The 22,067-nt window shown below is 47.9% G+C and overlaps 1 protein-coding gene across 1 annotated transcript in view; it reads right to left on the reverse strand.

Moving 5' to 3' along the window:
- Positions 1-2,262: 2,262 nt before the first annotated feature.
- The window catches only part of PLPP3 (phospholipid phosphatase 3), a 43,365-nt gene continuing 23,560 nt past the window's right edge, over positions 2,263-22,067 (reverse strand). The window contains exons 2-6 of the mRNA XM_039711392.1: positions 21,833-21,990; positions 16,414-16,697; positions 15,371-15,428; positions 8,371-8,547; positions 2,263-4,102 (exon numbers count right to left, since the gene is read on the reverse strand). Coding sequence (XP_039567326.1) covers positions 3,977-4,102; positions 8,371-8,547; positions 15,371-15,428; positions 16,414-16,697; positions 21,833-21,990 — 803 coding nt within the window. The 3' untranslated portion in view covers positions 2,263-3,976. The remainder of the gene's footprint in view (positions 4,103-8,370; positions 8,548-15,370; positions 15,429-16,413; positions 16,698-21,832; positions 21,991-22,067) is intronic.

Raw genomic sequence — 22,067 nt, forward strand, 5'->3', positions numbered from 1 at the left:
ACGTGTTCAACCAGTCTCAGTGCAAAAAAAGACAGGTTTGACCAGAACGTCCCCTTGTGCAGAGAGGCTCTGCCAGCCAGGCCCCAGCATCAAAGGCAGACAGCTGGGTGCTCCGCAGCCCCTGATTAGCATCAGCATGAGCAGAGCCCGATGTTTGCAGCACTAAAGGCCACAACCAGCACCCAGCCCCGGGCTCCAGCAGCATGCCTTGTTTGCATGAGTGCATCTGGGTTTGTACACCCGTCTGCCTCCTCGGGAGAGCTGCAAACCCCAGAGTGTCCTGGCTGCTCAGCATCCCAGTAGGAAGGACCAAGCAGCACAGCAGTGCAAGGTGCAAGCTCCAACTGCACCTGCAGACATGACAGAAAGTGGTGGCCTCAGGATCCCAGCACTCACATGGGTTTGGGTTTGGGTTTTTTTCCATTTCACCTATTTATTTTCTCTTCCTTCCTGCCCCTCAGGAAGCTGTGGCAGTAGATACATCCTGTCAACACACTCATGGTTTGCGGTACCTACAACTCTGTTCCCTTGGCTTTCACTTCTCTGTGGGGTTTCATTGAAACACTCATTTAAAATCAGTCCTTAGTCCTCCTGTAGCACTGGAACATTCCTCTGTGCTTGGCTAGCCCAGAGCTCTCCGAGGACCTTGCCTTTTTCCACCCATACTGCCAGAAATGATCACTTCTCTTAATCCCCAGGCAGTGAGCAGGGGTGAGCCCCAGCAAAGTTCCACCCAGTTGTGCAAAGCTGCCCTTACCCTCCCCAGGATGGGATGGGATGGAATGGGACAGGCGGGCAGGAAGCAGAGGAGAAAACAACTATCACTCAACCATCCACAAATAGGACTTGGCATTGCTGATGCTCAGCCCCACATCATAGAGCTCAACCCTGTTGGTTTATCCACGGCCTTTTCTCCCTCTCTCCAGGCTGTCCCACACATCCTGAGTGAGATCCTGTGAGTCACCAGCCCCGCTGCCCTGCCCGGGCTCTTATCCCCTCCTGTTCTGCTTCCCCTCTGACCCTTCTCCAAGCCCTCCTCTTTCACCCAGACATCTATATTCCTGGCTTTTTCCAGGCAGCTAGGGTTAAGATGCAAGCAAATGCTTTTCTCAGCCTGCTGCTTGCTGCACTGGGGCTGGCTCTGCACATGGAGGGCTCTACAAGCATATAGGGCAGTGTTCCCTTCTCCGTGGGGGTTGCTTACACCCAGGCAATGCATTTGGGAGATAAACTGGGGATTAAGAGCCTGTCCTCACAGCCATTGCCCCGAAGCTGAAGTCTCACCTCTGCAACACACTCAACCTCCAAACACTCAGGCTCCGCTCACACGTGGCACCAGGAGAACTCCCTTTGCATTTGGGACAGGTGCGGGTTTACGAAGTTTTTCCATGCGTAATAAAATTTTACTCCTAATTAGGATAATAATAGCAAGTGCAAGCTCAGTTCTGCTGGCTTAATTTCCACCTGCTCTTTCTTTGCAGTTTGATGTGGTATTTGCTTCCTGTCATGCATTCTTGCATATTATTTCTGTGCCGTGTTATCTCGCTGATGTGGTTCACTCAAGGAGTGGTCGAAACGCGGCTCTGACCGTGTGTCACCACCAACAAGTTCATTTGCCTCTGTAGGAGGAGGAAAATAACAATAATAAAAAAATAAAAACAGTAATAATAAAAATAAAAACAATAATAAAAAAAATCCAGGCTGCCTCATAACTTATGTGTGCTGAGCACATGTGCCTCTCTGAGCATGTGTTGTTGTGAGATTTTTTTCTTTTTTCTTCTTTCCCCTCCAACCTACATTTGCAACCCAGCAAGCTGCAAGATTTTGGTTCAGCTGCCAAGTGCCTGCTTTTCATGAGAAAGGTGTTTGTGCAGAGCATAGCTGGGAGCCCTCCTAGGCAGGGGTTGTCCAGGACAGCTGGGCTGTGGCTCTTCAGGCTTTATTTTACTTCCATAATTTCTTTAAAGCTCATAAGATTGCTAAAGTAAAGACAATGCCTTCAGTAAAATGGGATTTACTTTAAGATTGGACATAGAAAAGAGAAGATCAATGCAAACACACACGTGCCCCCATGCAGGAGGTGGTGGGACCTTCTCATCACTCTCATCAAAAATGGCACCTGGTCCTTTTTATCCAGCTGTCCTCCTCTACCATCACATCCCCAATGCCATCCCACATCCACATCACACCTCCAACTGTCCAACGACCTTCTTTTTCTGGCAGGGGACAACCCAAAGACAGAATGCAGCTTGCACCAGGATGTTTAGTTGTGTTATGAGCTTTTATTTAAAAAGCACATTTATACAGCAATAATTTCGCAGATACAAACTTCAATTTTGTATTCTACAAAAGTCTTTGAATATTCTTCTCTTTACAAAATGGAACATTACAAAAATACAGACAATTTAATATGTTTTTTTTATACAAATGTCTCTAATTGTAGTTATTTTCATTAAAATATTACTACCACAGAACTACAATATTTTAGTCGACTATAAAAAAATTAATTCAATGCTTTTTTAAGCAGCAAAATGTAAATAACACAGGTCAGGACACAGTTTATAGTCATAGTGGATATATCTAAAATTGTTTCAGAAATAATATTTTACATAGTTAATTTTTAAGGTTTTATACATTATTTATATAATATTTATAATATAAAAAAAATCATAGCTTGCTATAAGTTGAAATGATAGGACGGATTCTGTGAGAAGGATGTGCAAATGGCCGTTCTGCGTGTTCTGCGGGATCCCTTTGCAAATGCGCTTTGTGGAAGGGCTGCAAACCAAGCACCTGTGGCTTCTGGGCAAAAAAAAAATGTCATCATCACACCCGAGAGAGGCACAGCTGATTTCCCACCGGAGTGACCCAGCGGAGCACAGGACCTGGTACTGCCGTGGCGCACCCCGGGGTGCCCCAGGGAGCAGCAGGAGGAGGAGGAGGAGGAGGAGGAGAGGAGGGGATGCACAAACTGACTGACACCCAGGCCGGGACGTGCCGCCCAGCAGCCCGTCCCAAAACTGCAGAATAAAAGTTTCCCCGGGACTCAGCCCCGGGGTCGTAGTGCGAACGAGTCTTCGGCAGAGCCTCCGCTGCCCTGGCGCAAACCGCCAGCTCCCGCGGGCGGGCGCGCACGAAACCTGCTGGGGTTTTCCTTCGGGGGAAAGGGGATGGCTGGGAAGTAGAGGATGCTCTTTTCATCTAGAGGGGCTCGGGTGGGATGAGCCCTCGCCAGGGAGCGAGCGGGGAGGAAGAAGTGTGGCTTCTCTGTGCGGAGGAAGGAGCTCTCCGGCCTCGCTGTGCGCCTCGGGCCGCTCGTTAAAGGAGTGTAGTGTGAGCAGAGAGAACAGAGACCCTTCGGAGACCTTGGACTGGGCAAGCTTCTTCTAAATTAAGTCACAGTATGGAAGAGAGGAGGCAAAAATAAACTAGGATCAAGAAGAGAAAAATGCAACTCTTTACAAACCAATCCCAGATCTTGACTCAGTGCTGTTGCTCATACATAGTGCTATACAATTTAGTCGTGAGTTGGTTTTTTTTCTCGCAGGCATTGGAAATCTTCATAGTCAGAAAAAAACCTAGGATGGCCAGCTTTCCAAAAATCCCTTAGTGTTCACTGGGCTGGGAACAATTTGGCGTTCACTACAACATGAACACTCAAACCAATTGCACATCCAGAACTCCGGCACCTCTCTTTGCTTGTTCAGCTTTTTGTGTAGTGTGGGTTGCTTTGTTTTTTCCTTTCTCATTGTCGCCTTTGCCTTAGTTGACCACCACCACCCCTTTCATCCAAATGTCGCAAGTTGAAAAGACCACAGAGTAAGACTTTACTGGTTGGGCAAGAAAGTCTCTCCCTACATTCTACTGTCTGATGAGATTTGAGAGCAGCAGGTAGTTGCTGTCAGCAGTCACTTTTTTTTTTGCAAAAAAAAAAAAAAAAGTTTAAAATGCAACACCCATCTGGTTCCTCGAAGTTCTACACCATGTTGTGATGATTATTCCTCTCAATGATGTCCACAGGTGAAAGGATCTCCTTCCGGATGGGAGGTGGAGGCAGGCAAGTCTTTGTCTTGGGCTTGAAGAGATCTGAGACGTAAAACACCTGCAGGAATAAGCAGAAAAGGCAAACTTAGCCACAGTGGGTGATGGTTTGTTCAAAAAGTTGGTTTACAGAATATATACACATCTTTAAGATGCAAAAATAGCACTTTTTCAATTCCTGCCTGTAACAGCTGTGAAATCCCAAGCACCTGCTACCACCTTTCTGTACAGCAGAGAAAAGGCTCAGACCTCACAGAACTGTAAAAACATGAGAGGAAAACTTGATTTCTCACTGCGTCATCACCGAGTGCAACACCCAGACCTCTGCTGAACGGGTTGAAAAGCCAGGAAACAGATCCATGGCCTGCACTCCAATAAAATAACAAAGGTCTCCAAAGGGCTGGCCTGACTCATCCTGAGTGATTTCAGGGATGGAGTCAGTGAAATAATTCATTCACAGGGATATCAGGTAGGCAATTAAAAGCTTTCAAGTCAAAACTGTGTCAAATGCTATCGGCAGTGAGTCAATGGTGAGCCATGCTCCTCATGCCCCACCAAGGCACCAGTACAGAGCTGGGGTCTGGTGGAAGCCAAAGGCTAAGGAGAGGAGAATCTATTCCTGACTCCTTCTTCCTAAATATCCCGTGATGTAACCCCTCTCCCGGATGTGAAAAAGCCAGAGCCTGGCAATTTCGGAAGGTAGCAACACAATAAGAAACAAAGTGCTGGGAGGAAACTTCCACATCCTCCTTTGGCAGCAGCACGAAGCTTATCAGTCCTCCAGGACTGAGGCACTTTCACCCTTGCCAAACCTCAGCCCCATGCCAGAAGGGAAAAGAGTCAGACAGCACAGATCCTCTGGATGGAGCAAGAAGTGGCAAGGATTCATCATTTTGTCACCTGGAGCCACAGCCCCAAACTTCCGTCCTGCCACCGACTGTCCCTGCCAGCCCAAATTTGACAGCTCATCTCAGAAAGCCTTAAACCCCAATAATCCCAACTGAAGCCATGGGTTTGCTGAGCTGAAATCCCAGGATGAGTAGCACACGGCTGTAGGAATTGGCATTACATTTGTTTTTTCCCTCACACTACTCAAATGCATTTAAGCACCCAGATAAATCAGGGGAAAAAAATAATTCTAAGGTGTTTAAAGAAATAATATCAGATTACAACTTCCAGGTTGGGTAACACAGGAAGAAAGCAAAGGTTTGGCCTACCTGCATCTCCACATTTTCTAAAACCCAGAGCCTTGTGCAGCAGGTCAAGCTGTCCTTGCAAATGACTTTTGCAGGCCACTATCAGCACAGCAGATAAGGCTCAAGCTGGACAGCCAGCAAAGCTGCTGTACGCAGCAATTTACTCCTACAACTGTAACCAGGGTGAAGGAAGCTGAGCTGGTGCTGCTTTGTGGAAAAGCAGAGAAGGAGATGATGTACAAAACAGCTCTTTTCTTGATGTATGTGCTGGTGTCTGTCTGTTTGGCTGTGTAACAGAGCTGATAAAAGTTGTTTACAGGACATCCAAGTGGCAGCCTTTGTATGTTTGGGTAAATAAAGGATGCAGCTGATGCTCCAGAGGATCACAAGCTGAAGTCTGGCCCCTTGCTGCAGCATCCCAGTGTAAAATTACATTGAACTGCTCTGGCTCTGGTTTTCTTTTGGGCTGTTAATAACCGCATTTGTCTGGTTTGGTGCATTTTGGTGCCATCTCACTCATTCATCTACCTCTGAGAGCTGGATTCAATCAAAAAGGTGTTCAGCTTCTGCACCAAGATAGCCATGACAAATCAATTTATGGGAGGGGATTGCTGAGTGCAAGAAGCATCTGGGGATTGCCTTGAGTCTGATCCTTATTTTTGACAGGAATAAGTTATGGTGGAGTGTCATCCTGGCTATTTTTGCTTTTACTGTGCTGCTTTTCAGGTTTCATTGAAAGACTGGTTAAGGGGTTTCATTTCTCTTTAAACTGTATTTCACTTTAACATGGCTGGAGGTTATATAAACATTTATAGGAATCATGAAACGTGATCTTTGGGGGTTAAAAGTGTGTTAAATCCTCCTAATGCTTGAACTGTTTAACACAAAAAAAGGACTAATAAACGTGCTAAGTTTTTCACTTGGATTAGCTCCATTTCCTGTAGAAGGTGCTCTCCACCCATAAAGAAAACTTGATGGGAGAAGACTGAGAGCATTTTAAGCCAATATCTCACATTCCCACTTAACAATTCCTATTACTTTTCATCCTACTGAAGCAATTTTTAATCATATACAGAGAGGTTAAAACAACTCCTCTGAGCTAACCAGAGCAACACTGGGAGCATGTCCTTCTGACATCTCCCCTTCTCCCTCTCCCTCAGATGAGACATAAACCACACAACACACAGCAAGCTGCCTGCAAGGCGCATAAAAACTATTTCTATTTGAGAAATCCTCGTTGTATTTCACCCTGGCTCCAAGTCTGAATGTTTCATCAGCTGGAAGTGCTTGACATTAATGTCTTCTGCTTGTTATTTCAGGCACTGAACGACAAACGTCTGCTGCAGCACGACCTGGGTTTAAGCTCGGGCAGCCTTCGGAGATGAAATCCACAATTGGTTTCTACTGAAAATTATGGCCTGATAACTGGTGTTTTTACAGCCCTTGACTATCACCAGGGTAGACCCTGAAGGCTGTGCTGGGGGAAGGGGTGGCCAGGAGCACCCAGGGTGGGAGGTGATGTATCTCCAGGTCCTTCCCCCTGTTTCATAGCAGCCCGTGCAGGAGAGCTGGGCAAGAACCCACAGGACATACCAGGAATTTCAGCAAAAAGCTGCTAAACTGCTCCTTCAGTGCAAACTCTAGGATGTTTTGGGATTACTCTTCCTCTTGTCCTTGCTGCCACCTCCCAAAATGAAGGAAAGTCTGCCAGGCCCCACCAGGCAAAGACTCCCCCCAGCAAAGTCAGGTTCTGGAGAACAGCTGGTTCTCTGCAGGCTGATAGAATGGGACAAGGGCTGGGCTCAAACCCTGCCCTGAGTCCCAAGCTGAGGCCTGAGATGTTCCAGGTTACTGAGCCATTCCTGCAAAGCTCCTTCACCAGCAGGCTGGGAGAGCAGCTCAGGCTGCCCCAGGCTTGCAGCAAACCCCAGCCTGCCTGGGAAACTCAAGGCAGCTGCTTCCTATGACACAGGAAAACTATCCCAGCCCTGCCACAGCCTCCCCTTCCCAGCACAGCTCCCAGCTGCCGGAGGGCTGGGAGGGGACAGCCAGGCCTGCAGCTCGTCCCAGCCAGGAAGCATCCGGACACCCATCCCAAGCATCCGGAGAGCTATTGTCCTTCTGCAGCCACTGCTGGGACCAGGGATGGACTGCCTGCTCCCCACTCCCCTTCCACACTCTGGCTGTTATCCCACTTCCCACCACAAAGACACACACTGCTCCCACCTCCCCCCCGGGATCTGCCAGCCCTGCATGGGACACGGGCACCAGGCAAAGGCAAAACCCAACAGCTACTGCTCACAGAGTTAATAATACTCCATGAAAATGTCCCAACAATGCCATTTTTGTTTTGGCTTTGGAATATTATCAACCAGTGGGAAGTACATAAATAACCTATTTTCTCTCCCTGCAAAATATAATATTGGTGAACTTAACTCCTTGTTCCCATGGCTGATTTACTTTTAGAGCAGTTAAAAAAAACCCAAAACCAACAAAAAACCCACAAAACGTGTGTGAGCTGTTAGAATCTTGCTTTTGGGGAGTTCACACAGACACAGAAACCACCACAGGCCCCAGCTCCTTTGTGTCTGTCTGAGGCAGCTGCCTGACCTGGTTCCCCCCCATCCTGCCAATTTAAAACATCTTCACATGTCACTTTGAGTTACAGGGCTGTGCAATCAGGTCACCCTTTGGAGAGCAAGTGGCATGAGAACCAGCCCAGCAGCTGAAGAGAAGTGGGCACAGCTTTTGCTGGCCTCTTTTTCATGAGCCTTTTTGCTCCCTGAAAATCCATCAGCCACCTCCCCTGGTCAGTCTGACACCAGTTTTTGGATGGATTGTGTGTGGAAGAGCCATAATGCCAAGCACCCCAGACACTCTGCTCAGCTCCTGGTAGAAAAACTTGCAAATGAGCCTAGCTGGAGAAGCCAAAGCTTCTGGAGGAGAGGGAAACACCCTCCCTTGACTGAACATCTTTCAGTGCCCCAAGCTGCCTGGATCAAGCCTTTGGAGCCTCCCACCACATCCCCAGCTGTAACAGGGAATCACCTGAGCTGAACTGGTGGGTTGCAAGGGCCCTGGTATTCCCACAGGACCTTCCCAGCACTGCTCCTGCCCATCTTTCCCCACTCACCACGCAGTAAGCCACCAGGGCTCCCTGTGCAAAGCCTGCCAGCACGTCGGTGGGGTGGTGCTTGTGGTCGGAGACGCGGGACAGCCCGGTGTAAAACGCCATCATGATCAGGGTGAACTGGAGCAGGGGACGCAGCAGGCGGGCTCCCTTCCACGTGAATCTGGCCTGCAGATAGAACTGTGGCAAGAGAGGGAAACAAACAAACAAAAAAGGTTGCGTTATTTACACAAATTTGCCCAAAATGCAGCAGTGACTGCTCTGTGGAGGAGGCTGTGGGGTAGCCAAGGCCCTGTGGCTCAAGGAGGGGGAGTTGACAAAATGGAAGGATGCTCCTTGCACCTCTGTGGCCTCTGGAGGGATTTTTAACCCGTGGACGGGATGAGGACAGAGGTGGATGGGCACAGCCCTCCCTCACTGAGCGACAAACAGGGGATTGGGGTCCCCTGCACCCCAGCTCTGTTACCACCTCCACACAGCACAGCATCCCAGTAAAGAAACTCCTCCCCAGCATAACTAAACATAACAAAATCAAGGTCCCAAATCTGGGATATTTAGGACTCATACCATCTCTCAGAGGGAAAACAAGAGACAATGCAGCATGCTAAACCTTCAGAGCCATCCCGAGAACTGCCAGACATGGCCACAACCACCAACAAAGTGCACAATGCCACCCTCCAACACTCCCATGCTGTTCCCCGGCCCGAGCCGCGGGGTTTGAGGGAAACAGGGAGCAGCTGCCCCAGTGCATGGCCTGGGAATTCCCTCCCTGGGTGGGAATGACAAGCAGAGCCCCGGAGGAGGACGCTGGGGTGATGTCAGGCAGACATTGTGGCCCTGCCGTGACTATCTCGGGCCCGCTTCCGCTCCGGCTGCCGGGCACGGCCGGTTCCTGTGGGAACGGGGAAGCTGGGCGGGAAGAGAGGGCAGGAAAACAGCAACTCCTGCCGTGGACGAGCGCAGGGAGGAAGGCTGTGGGAAGGGAGGGACGCCGCAGCAGCCTCCAGGCCTGGGGAGCAGCGAGGCTCAAAGGGTGTGAAAGTGCCTGGCAAACGCTGCCCGGCTCCTGCAGCCCCGCAGCTCTGCTCTGCCTCCTCCTAAATGCAGCACTGGAGTCAGCCCCACTGTCCTTCAAGGGGTCTGCTACATCAGAGGGCTGCAAAGGGGTTTACTCCCCATTTATGATCCCTTTTACACACCCAGAGCAGTTTGCACCACCTTGATATGAAAGGGGATGAAGCTCTCACTGGTTTCCCTGAAACCACAAATAACTTAATGACAACATAAAAGCATAAAATGACATATAAAAGCAGAACTAACTGGGAAGCTGATAAGGGGGAAGCATAATTCTGGCTAATTCAGTATGTTTGGCTGTTGCATAAACACTGTATCTACCCCTTTTTGGAAAGAACACACACTGGGCTCTTCAGAAGAAATGAAACATCACATTGTCTGAATGGAGCAGATGCTCCAAATTATCCAGATTGTTAGCCAATTAACATGGAAGGGAGCAGCACCAGAACAGCTCAGTGCTGGCTAATGCACATGGTGATTCTGGGGAATATATTTGCAAACCAGCCCGAGGATGGGAACGGAGCCATGGCCCCATGGAGCACATCCCACACCCCATGGCACAGTCCCTTCCATCCCAAACCATTCCATGATTCTGTTTTCATGTTCAAGAGCCTCAACTCAGCCCAAGTGACAGTGTAAAAACAGCACCAAGTATTATATATTATAAAGCATCACTCTCAGCTCTAGCAGGAAGATTTGAGACCTGATGACTTATTTTAATCTTCTGTCTTTGTCCCATCAAATCACTTAAGAAGGGAATTTGCTGCTGTATAATCTGACAGTTGCCACTTTTGCACAGTCTGGACATCTTCTCAAATCTTTCCACCCCACAAGCCTGGACTAAAAAAGTCATCTAGAGGTGAGGGTGCAAAGTATCAGTTAAAAATTAGCAATAAAAAGCAAACAGCAAGTTTGAAGACACAATTAAGTAGGCACTTTTGGGGCTGAACTGTGTCCCTCATGTGCAATCCTCAGCCCTGGAAAAGGAGCAAAAAGCAGTGTGGCACCAGAGGGGGTGTGCTGGGTGTCTCCCAAGTCCCCAGCATCCAAGTCGCACCCACACCTGCCTATCTTGGAGAACTAAAACCCACAGGTTTAGTCCTGTGCCCCTCAGACATTGCAACAGCAATGTGAGGAGCTCAGATGAGTTCCTTTTGTTGCCACAATAAAGGCCATGGAAAAATTGCTCTTTATTCCCCATTCATAAGGACAACAAAAGAGCTTAACAGCACTCCTCATATTCCACAGGCATTTTATGAACATGCAGTGTTACAAAAGCTGCTCTCAAGCACTAGGATCCCCTAAATACTCTCAAGGTAAGACTTGGGGTGCTCCAAACTTTGCCTCTGCCCTCTGTATGAAAGAAAAACCCAGTTAATATGACAAGGTCAAAAAGTGAAAGTAGAATTCAGGGGCTGAAAGGATAAGAATTTCCCTAATGCAGGAATTAGTGCTATTACCAAGAAATGGGAAGTTCCTGGAAATTTATCTGAAAATCTGCTTATGAAGGTGTTTTTGGTGGGTTTTTTTCATTTGGTTGGTTTGTTTTTTTTTTTTTTCCTGGGAGCAAATCTGAAGTGCTGCCTGCTACAGACTGACAGATTTGGATGGGAATGTGGAGCTGGAACGGAGCCCTTCCCAGGAGGGGGTGGAAGACCAAGACCACAACCAGGGTTATTTCCACCACAGATCATCACAGGGCAGTGAAAACCAGGAGCACCAACAGGAGCAAGGGTGGGAGAAATGGGATCACACAGAGTGGGAGTTATTTGGAGTTCCCATCCGCTGTCTCCTGGCAGAGGCTGAGTTACCACAAAGCAGATGGTTTGGGGCACGTCACATCATTCTTCCTGTGCCAGGGGACTTCCACAGTGCTGCTGGGGAGTGCCCACAGCCTCTGAGCAAGCCCAGGAGGAGGTGGCAGGGGACACAGGCTCAGAGCATCACCTCCAGCCTCCCAGGCCTTTCTGCTCTCCAGAAATCCCTTCACGCCCTCCCCGCAGCAGGGTTGCACTCCATCAACCCCTCAGTCACACCTGAAGTTTCCTTCTGGGAAACAGCTGGGCTTGCTGCTGGCTGTCTGACCCCAAGTGACCTCCTTCTCCATTCCTTCACCATTCCTTCTCCAGTCCCATCTGCAAAGCAGAGTGGTACCCAAAGTGCTGCAGGGCTGAAACCTCTCCAGCCCAAACTCATCCCAGTGTAAAGCACTGCGCTGGCTGGACAAAGCCAGCTGGAAGTTGGGGAGTGCACAATTTGGCTTTTAGCACCAAGCTGGCCAGAAGGGAAGGACAGGAGATGGGCAAAGACCTCTCAGCATGTGCTGTCTGCCTCTTCCCTGCCTTTGCTGAGTGCACAGCAGCCTCTCACCCCATCAGAAATATCCCCAGCAGCTCAGTTCGCAGCTCAGCCTTGGCCTCTGATGTAATTCCATTTTATTCTCTTCCTTAGGTCGCCACTAAACTCAACTCCAAGTTCTCAACCACCACAGAGGTTCCTTCACAAGGGCACATCACTGCTCAGCTGTACCAGGGCACTTTCTCTTTCCTTCAGCAAGGAGCTCCAGGGAGAAGCCTCACACTCCCCTGATGCATAAACCCAGCACCACCTCTCATTTTCCATTTACACCAGTAGAACTCACCACAACCCATTCTGAAGTCTTCTGCCTCACCCACTGACACATAATAAATACACAAAATTGGCTTGCATTTTATCCAGAATCAGCCAATATTGCTGAGGGATATTCAACTTTACTGATATTTAAATTTAGCTTTTCTGCACCAACCCTTTGTGTGATTTCAGGCAACTTCATGCTGCAAATAAATTACAGTCTCACATGCTCCAGGGGAGTGGAAAGCATCCATTACTCCCTGCAAAGACTCCCCCACATCCACAGAAACAAGACAAAGAGGTGTGGGTCAGCTCCAGAGGGCTGCATGGAATAAGCTGTTCCATACCTCCTCTTTCCCCAGCCTGCTATAAATACGTATTACAGCTCGCTCAGCCAAGGAGTAACAAAGCAAGGAAAATTAGGACAAAGACGATTACCCAAGAGTTATTTCCCCTTTTAAATTTTTTATACAAAGGCCTGATGTTAATTGAGTATTCCTGGTGACAAGAAGGCTGCGAGAAACTTAGCCCTGAAGTGTCAGCATTCAGAACTAAATCCCAGGGGATTTCACTGTGTTGCAAGTGCTTTTCCCTGGGACTTTTCCCTCAAAGCCCTCCAGGGCTTGGCATCTACTAGTGTTTTCCTACTAGGAGCCCATGGATAGCACGGGGCTCTGCTGCTGTGCCAGGAAATGAGGAAGCTGTGGTCACTCAGCCACTGCTCACCAAATATCTGGACAAATCCAGCCCCATGCTGCAGGCAAAGCCCTGCAGGATGCGTGGGAATCCATGGATCTTTTCATAGACTGACTGGAACTTTCTGGCACCCGTCTCCACCAGGTGAAGCAAACTTGAAAACATCTGAATTCAGAATGGGCTCCAAGAGTGAAGCCAGGGAACGCCAGGAAAGACGGGAAGTGACTTATCCTTGAAATATGAAGTATTGTTCAATTGGGAACACGCTCGGGACACGGCTGATCTGCCAGGCCTCTGCAGGACACGCTCAGCCCCACAGACACCCCAGCTCTGCAGAAGCTCCTGGCACATTCCTGGTATCCAAAGTGTAGGCAGCAGCCTCCTGCAGCACAGCCCTCACTTCCCAGGAACAGGGGAGCACCCTTTTTGTCTTGATTGAGATGGTTCCCTGATTAAACCCACCAAACACACCTCCTGCAGGCACTGGCGTGGTGGATGCCACATTTCTAAGCAGGCTTTCAAAACCCCAAATCATTCATTGAGGTGGGCAAGACAGCGGGGTTTATCTTGCATAAAATAAAATCCCTTTGGCTTACTATAACCTCTTTTTTCTTGTAATTATTTTTTTTATATTATCAGCCTCTCCAATGTGTCTGATTTTCTGCCTCCCTTTTTCTGTGAGATTTCTCTGTCAGGCTCTGGCAGTGAACAGGGAGCTAGAGTGATGGAGAGCAGGGTGCTGCTAGACAAGCTGGAATCACTGAATAATTTAGGTAGAAGAGAGCCTTAAGATTGTTGCCTTACCTGTCTTGTCTCAAGTTGCCCTTTTTTCCCTTCAATTTATCACCAAATACTTGATGTAATTTTTCCTGACTTCTTAAGGCACAAGGCAACTGGACAGCTGGTCAGGCAGAGTCTGCTGCCAGCCATATCACAGTTTTGGGACAAGGTGAAAATTAAAAATAAAATAATTTAAAAGGGATTGCCCCCTGCATAGAGAGGGGTAAGTGGAGCAGCCTGTTGTCCTGGGGGGTGTGGGCCAAAGTCTGGTGAGTGCTGACAGCTCAAGTGCTCCCATATGGGGACAGGGAAGGGCAGCAAAGAGAGACCAGAGGCATCTCCGTGCTCTGAAGCATCACACAGGAACTAAACACCACTTCTAAAGTTTGTTGCAAAGTTAAAAAGAACATCAGGCAGCAGGCATTGGTGCAAAGCAGCAATGTAAAATGAGCCATGCAGGCTTCCTGTGCATCCTGTGGGAACTTGGAAGGCATTCTGCAGTTTTGGGGTCTCTGCCCCACCAAGCTCTGTATTCCCATTTGTTTCTCATCTGCTCCAAAAGTGCTGGAATTTCAGAAAACACATGAAAAAAAGAAAGTTTGTCCTGCAACCTGCAGCAAATGGGTCAAGCCCTGGTAGAGAAGCCATCACCATCTTAATAGGGACTGGCAGTCCTTGCTGTTCCCAGATGCTGGGCTTGAAAATATCTCAGGGCTGACTTATCTGACTGGCCAGAGACCTCCCCAGAAATAAATGACTGCCTGTGTGAGTGATGGCCTCCAAACTCAGCTCGGAAAGCTTTACGATGGGCTGAGCCTCCTGTGAAGCATCACCAAGGCAGCTCTTCATTGTAATAGCTGGGAGGAAACGGCCAAAACGTTTGCTGGAGAAATTCAGAAGTTTTCCAAGAACAAAATAAGAGGGAAAACAAAGAAAGAATTTAATACGCCGCCCACAACAGCCTGGAAAGCTCAGTGATTCAGCTACAGGAGTTGCTCACAGGGAAGGGGATCCAAGGCTGAAAAGGCTGGAGGGAGCAGTGGTCACTTATCTTTCCAGAGGGTAAGGGATGGGGGGAGCACTGCTGATAGATAAAAGCTCATGTTTCATGTTTTTATCAGCACAGTGCTGTTCCTCTGCTTGCAAATCCGAGATTACCAGGGATGGAGGAGGAGCACAAATCTTAAAAGCAACACAAAACTTGATTTTTTATGAAATAAATAACTTAGGAAAAAGGAAAACCAGGCACAAATCCCTCTGAGCCCCCCAGAAGGGGGTGTGTGTGTGTGTCCAGCCCGTGTGGGCAGCGCTGCCTCCCGCAGTCCCAGCAGGAAGCACCTTGGCAGCCACCCTGGCCCCAGCCCAGGAGCAGGAAGGGCAGAGCCATTTCTCACTGACAAAGGAAAACAAGTCCCAGCCCTCCCCTCCGGAACCAGGCGGGCAGAGGCTGCTCCACCTGCTCTGCTGGCACATTTCAGAACCAGGCATCACCTCCTGACATGGCCACGCAGCACATCCTGCCCCTCCATCCACGAAACATTCTGGCTCGCCCCAAACTCTCCCCAGTGTGCAAACAAAACTGCACAGGCTGTCCACAAATTTAGTAGGATTTGGATTTAATAGCCACCTTGGCCACATCCCAAAGCTGCACACACAGCTCAGCTATCATCCCAGGAGTATCTACCCTAAAAAACACCACAGCAGCTGAGGGTGGATCCTCCCACCAACAGCTCAGACTCTTCTCCTCCAACGAACTTTCCATCTGCAACGCTCATCCTGCCATTACTGGTATGGAATGTGGGATGGGGGAGAGGGGATCAATCAGCTCAGTGAGGTCACTTACCACCAAGTACAGCATGGTGTACAGGGAGAAGGACGCGTGCCCAGAGAAGAAGGATTTCCTGCAAAACAAAGCAGGTGCTCAGAACCAGCCAGCATAATCCTCAAAATTTTCCCTATAATACAGTGACTTGCCTGTGGCATCTGAGGGTGCCACACCAGAGGGACTCACAACCCCCAGTTCTTTGGTTATAAAAGCCCTGTTATCCGCCCTGCTTGCTGGTGAGGCAGAAAGCAAACGGATGGACAGGATGCTTGCATTGTTTGTCCCTTCCTGGCCTACCCATGGGACAGCAGTTATTTCCAGGATAACCCAATAACTCATCATCTCGCCTCAAATAACCAGGAAACCCGAAAGAAATGAGAAGAGAGCAACTTCTCCAGAAGCCTGATTGCAGCACGAGGAATGTGCCCCTGGCAAAGTCAAAATTGGGCATCTGATGGATGTGATGGAGCTCCAAGGGGAGGCACTGGCAGCCCTGCCTGTGTGGAGGAGCCTTTCCTGAGGAGAAGCTCTGCTGTGACACACGGGACAGCTCGGGCTGCTCACCATGAGCTCAGCTCTGGGGGTGAATTCCCACAGAGAGCAGCAGCTCAGGGAAACAATAGTGTAGGAGTAAAGAGAAAGGAAAAGAAATACTATTCAGCTGAGTGCCACACTTCCCAAGGGAAACTGCTGCCCACTGGAAAATGGATTTATGGCTTTCACAGAAAAAGCAGCACTTCATAGAATCCTAGACTGGTTTGTGCTGCGAGGGGCATCAAAGACCAGTTCATTCCACCCCCCTGCTATAGGTAGGGACAGCTTCCACTAGACCAGGTTGTTTAGATCCCCATCTAAGATGGCCTTCTAGGAATGGGGCATCCATCCACAGCTTCTCTGGGCAATCCATCCAGTGCCTCACCACCCTCACAGGGAAGAATTTCATCCTAACATCCAAACTAACCCCACTCTCAGTTTCAGATTCGAATCCTCTATTGCAGACAGAGAAACCTGAGCCACATTTAGTGTCAGCAACCCTTGGCCCTGGTGCCAGGGGCTCTCACCTGGCTTCCTGCACCCTGCTGTCGCTTCCCCTGCAGGTGTAGTTCTGGATGTAAACTCCCTTGGCGCAGTTGATGGTGGAGAAATCCAAGTCACAAACCGCCAGGAAATGCGGCCGCAAGCGCCCGACGGACACTTTGGCAATGTCTGTGAAGGACTGGCTGATGGCACAGCCAAAAACAAAGCAGCCCACTTGCTTGTAGAGAGCTGCCACATAGGGGTTCTGGATGAAGGAGCGGGATTTCTCCTTCAGGTAGTGGATGCGGTAAAGCTCTCCCGTTATAATCTGTGAGGGAAGAACAACAGAGAGGTCAGAGAGCAGGAAAAACGCTGGGCAAATGTCAATTCTTTAACTTCTTTTCTGCCTCTGACAAGGCTGGGATTGAAGCTCTGGAGATGGCATTTCATATTCAGGCTCAAATGTGTATTATTTCTTATCTGTATTAGTCTTACAAGTCGTGAGTTCTGCAGCACTCTACCAACAAGCTACAAAATGCCTAACTATCTTTGTCTACAAGGTCTTTTAGGGCTAAACCATCCAATTAAGAAATGACACCTAGATTATTTTCACTTTTAACCCAATAACCAATCCCTCATGTGGGATTGGTTATTGGGTTATGAGGACTTTTCTGTCCAATTACAAACCCTTGAAGAAGAAGGTGAAGAAGAAGGACCAGCCACCTCCCTAAAACCTCCATCTTGCCCCATATATATTGCTATATTCTAAAACCTTAAACTCTGAGTTTTCCACCCTGTGATATTGCACACTCCTATTCAAACACACACCCGTAATCATAGTTTTATCATTCAATTTTGGAAGCCTTCTCCATGGTCTCAGCTCAAATACAGTATCCTCTTGTGGGTCTGTGCCTTTCAGCACAGAAAGTTCAAAATTCTCAGCATCCAGGGGTCCAACAGGCAAAAGCAGGGCTGGGTGTGAATGCAGGGCTGAGACAACTCTGGGATCTCAAACCAGGAATCTGCTTCTGGAGTGAGGAAGGAGAAACCATGGCCCAGTGTCTCTCTATCCTCCCCCTCGTCCCTCCCAGTGCTTGGCATGTTGTTTATGGAAAAATCCAATAAACAAAACAAAAGAGTAAATTTTGGGTTAGCACATTGGCATATCTTTACAGAAGTGAAGTAACACCCCAGCATAGTGGGAGAAGAAAATTGACATAAACCAGATAAAGAATTAGTGTGTGTTGGGAAGGAGAGGCCAGACCCACTACCCTCTTATCAAACTGATTTTGGAGGAAAATAAACCCACATCCTGCTTATCTTCCTCTCTTAAAATCATTAACATAACAAGAGAAGAAACAGAAAGCCCCAAATTTTTCAAATTCTGGCCCAAAACTTGCTGCCAGCAGACCTAATTCAGACCTCTCAAGGCCTCCAAAAAGTCCAGCTATTTTGGGGCATTTCAAGGTGTCTTGCCATTACATAGCAGCAGATTATGTTTTTCTTGTGTCAGGGGTGCTGAGGTTTGACAGTATTGCCATAAATCACTGTCAGGGAGCAGAGGATCCAACTTCTCACACTCATGACTCTTAAGAGGCAGGTTAATGAAAATCAGGCTGTGAAATTAAGTCCAAATGTCTCACCTCTCCCAAAGAGCCAAAGATTTAAATTGTTCTCCGTCACGCTACACACCTAAATTTTAAGCTTCAGATTTACAGCTTTAGGATTTCATTCATTACTCCAAATGTTTTTATACCTGAGTTATAAATAGAGGCAGAGGTTTTGTGGGGTTGTGTATTTTTTTTTTTTTGGATGCCCCCTTGTCCCTGCCTCTCTGTAGTCACAGGGACTGTGATATGTAGAATTAACTGTCAAGAAAAATGCCTTCATGTTAATCCCCTTCTGGAGCAGCCAGCAATATTCCTCCCAGCATGGCAGCCTGCCAGCCATAAGCAGGAGACGAGGCTCCCCTGCCTACCTTTTTTAAAAGCTTGGCACAACCTTTGGAAACTAATAAACTGGAAAAGTATGGCAATTAGACTAAGAAGAGTTGAAGCTGTATCATTGTTTGAACTCACTCGTACCCGGGCTTGCAAAAACAAAGGTTGACCTAAGGCAGCTGAAATTGCAGCTAAGCAGGCTTTATCAAAGACAGATACAACTGTAATAACAGAAAATAAATGCCAAGCTAGAGCAGGCTCTGCTACCATGCACAGAAATTCTCTGAGTGGCTGCACCACCATTTGGGGTTTACACGTCACAGCTGAGATTTCCTCTTGGAAATCTGGTGGTGACCAAGGCTTGTTTAAGGAGCTGCATCATTTTAATCCTCACACAGTCTCCAAAGACCATGGTTTATCTCCATTTTGAACCACATTCCAGCACAGGAAATCTACTGGCATGAGGCCTGCAGAGGGAGGTTGTCCTGGATGGACACAGAGGCTCCTGCACTCCCAAAAGCCTAAATTCACAAGAAGGGGAGCTCTGAGGCTCAAAACTCGTGGCTTTCACAGAGGGAAGGCCAGACAAATTAAGGATGATATCTGACACTGGGAGATGTGCCATTACTGCAAAGTCACAAACAGATCCACTCAAACCTGAGGCTCTTGGCCTGGGGAAAGGCATGTGACCATTTTAAACAGGGACCAACAAAAGTCTGGGGATTAATATTTTTCTCTCACCGTTGGTGGTCTGGGTAATTGCACACATGTAGCAGATTGTAAATTGGAGCCTTCACTCCCTCACTAAAATGCTGCTGGGTACCCAGGAACCCTCCCCAGTTAGTGAAAGCCATGGATCAACTTAATGAGAAGCTAAAAATTGGGTAAACTTGTTTTTTTGGCAGTGCTGTCCCAGATAAAGCAGGACGGTGAAAAACTAATGCAGCACAGATGTGCACAGACTGGAAGGACATCCTGAAAAGAAAACAAGTTTTAAAGAGATCAAGCTCTTCTCATGCCTTGCACTCCTGGCGAGCCATCCACATGGGACTTGTGCCATTCCCAGGTGATGGGCACAATTCCCTGGCACAGGTATTTAAAAAAAGTTTTTCTCTTACTAGAGAGAAACTCAAACATCAAACTCTTCTGTCTGTGAATGCTTTTTGCAGACTTTCAGTTGTCAAGTCCATTTTATTGCTATTATAAGATCTTACCAGCAATTCAATTAGCCTGTAATTACTTTTAGAGCTTTTCTAGCCACTTGCTTTTGGTGTAACATTCTCTGTGCTAATCACATTGCAGCATATCACCTTCAACTGTAAAACAGCCAGCTAATCCAGGTGTGTAACTTAAATCACCTAGCAAATTAATTTAATTAGGAATTTTTCATAGCCCTTCAGGACCTATCAGGTGTGGGGATGTGGTACCACAGCAGTGGTACTCCTACAAAGCTCAGGAGTGTCACCTTCCCCTTCCCACCATCCAAGGGACCACCAACATCACATCAACCACCTTCTAGCATGAAGAGCAGTCAGGAGAGAGGTGAGAGTGCACAGCCCAGGGGCAAGAGCCTCTCCAGTGTCATCTGCATGGAAATTTGCCTGAAGTAAATACACAGATATTAAAACCAAATGCATATCCTCTCCCATCCTGAAGGAAGCAAAGGTCTCGCCTCTGCCGTTTACTTAACAAACTCTCTGGGTGTCCTCAAGCCACTTAAAACATGACCTGGACCTTTTTACCCCAGGCTAGACTGCCTGTGACGCCACGTGAAGCGAGGGTGTGAAATTTTGGCTGCTCCATCCCAAAAGCCAGCTCCCTGGAAGTGCTCATAACCACTGCCCTGCCTTCCAAAGCAGCAAAAGGAACGCGCTCAGTGCTCTGTGGATTTGGAAGGAATTCCTATTATGCTACAGTAATTCTGGTATCTGGGTTACATCTGAAAAAGGAGGTCAGGCTGACTTGAATTTTCCACGCAGGCTGCCATAGCAAAGAAATCTGTTGCTTCAGTTCCTCGTTAGCCATTTGTGTCACTCAACAGCAAATAACTGAGCTTTTGAATTTACCTTATTAAGTTACATTTGTTGTGGGCACAGTGAAACCAGGGCAGAAACATCCAATTCTTTGGGGATTTTCATTCTCTTTTAATTGACCTGCTATTTCGTGGTAGAGAGTTGATGGATCACACAGGCAGCTGATTATGTTTCCAGTTTCTGTTCCAACTCCTGTATTTGCCACTGCCTCATTAGGGATCAGAAGCACACTCTGCATGGAGCTGGTGTGCTGATAGCTCCGGCAGTAATGCGAAAATGAGAGGCTTTTTCATTTAATTTTTATGGCTTTTCCACACTCGGGGTCATTCACCTGCAGGGTGAAATTCTGCTGTTTATAGAATTGGGGGCATGGCACCTATGGGCTTGTTTTGGAGAAGGAGGGGGCAGAGGGACAGGGAAATTTTGGGGACTTGCTTTGCTGAGTGTGTGTATGTGGTCAGGGAATGATGGAGGGATGAGGAAATGAAGGAGAGATGAGGAAATGATGGAGTTATTCACATGACACAAGGCTGAGGATGGTGTACTACCAAAGCAGGCACTGTGCCATCCTAAAATATCTACTGCCCATGACATTCCATGAAAGGAAAGGTGAAAGGAGAACAAGTGCTTCTGACCTCCCCATCTCCATCCCTCCCAGCTGAAGGAGCAAGAGGAAGGTGGCACTTCTGGGAAAGCACCTGAGCTGTTCTGGAAGCAGGTGAGAAGGAAAAATATGTAGGTACTTTTCATAGGGGAATTTCATCTTAGCTGGAAGTGTTTAAGCAACAACCTGGAGACAGCTCTTGTCTTCTGATCCAGACCAGACACACATGGGCATCAGGAGGCTCAACCAAAGGGCTGAATTCAGCTTTCTGGCTGACAAATAAAGCTCTTGCCATGCAATCATTTTCTAGCACAGCTCTAGAAAAACTGGCATAAGGAAAAAGAAGAGGCATTGGGAAGGTGGGACATTTTACAGTGAGGACCCTGGGAATATGCTCTCCATGGAAGGTTTTAATTGTCTTTTAAAAATGGCTGTAATATGCAATCTCTTAAAAACCTGATACTAACCTGTTAAATTTTCCAGGCACTGGTTAGCTGAAAAGATGTATCCTTTCTTTGTTTTTTAAACCTTATAAAATAGGCAAATACCATGAGTTATTTGAATAGCAACAAACCATGCCAAGTCCTTACTGACACTCAAGTGTTTTTGCCTCTACTCTGAACTCCTACTGGAGGGTGAAAAAGTTCTTGTGAAGCTCGCAGACTTGCCCAAACAGCTTTGGGCCTGTTTACAGGCTTCAAGAGTAATCTCATTCCTCTCATTACAAGCCTTCATTTGTAAATGTCTGCAACTCCACGCTTACAAAAGTCAAACAATCGCAGAAGAGATGTGCACCGGGTAGACACCGTGGCAGCATTAGCAGGACAAAGAGGTGCCAAAAAACCCCTCCTGGGATAGAGGAGGAGGTTTTGGAGGTGGGACTTACCGCGAGGATGGCGATGAGGATGCCTGCAGCACACAGCACCGCGTCGTTGATGGTTTCCACGTTCTTCTGCGGGTACCTGATGCTGTCGTCGTCGCAGTAGAAGCCCCTCTGGTAGGGCTGGATTGTGCTTGTCTCGATGATGAGGAAGGGCAAGCCGGCTACAAAGAAGGGGAGACAACCAAACCCATCAGCAATACAGGCAAAAACAAGCAGTTCACACAAAAAAACCCCCAAG

The sequence above is a fragment of the Passer montanus genome, unplaced genomic scaffold (genome assembly GCF_014805655.1).
Source record: "Passer montanus isolate IOZ18808 unplaced genomic scaffold, ASM1480565v1 scaffold25, whole genome shotgun sequence".
Classification (NCBI taxonomy): Eukaryota; Metazoa; Chordata; class Aves; order Passeriformes; family Passeridae; genus Passer; species Passer montanus.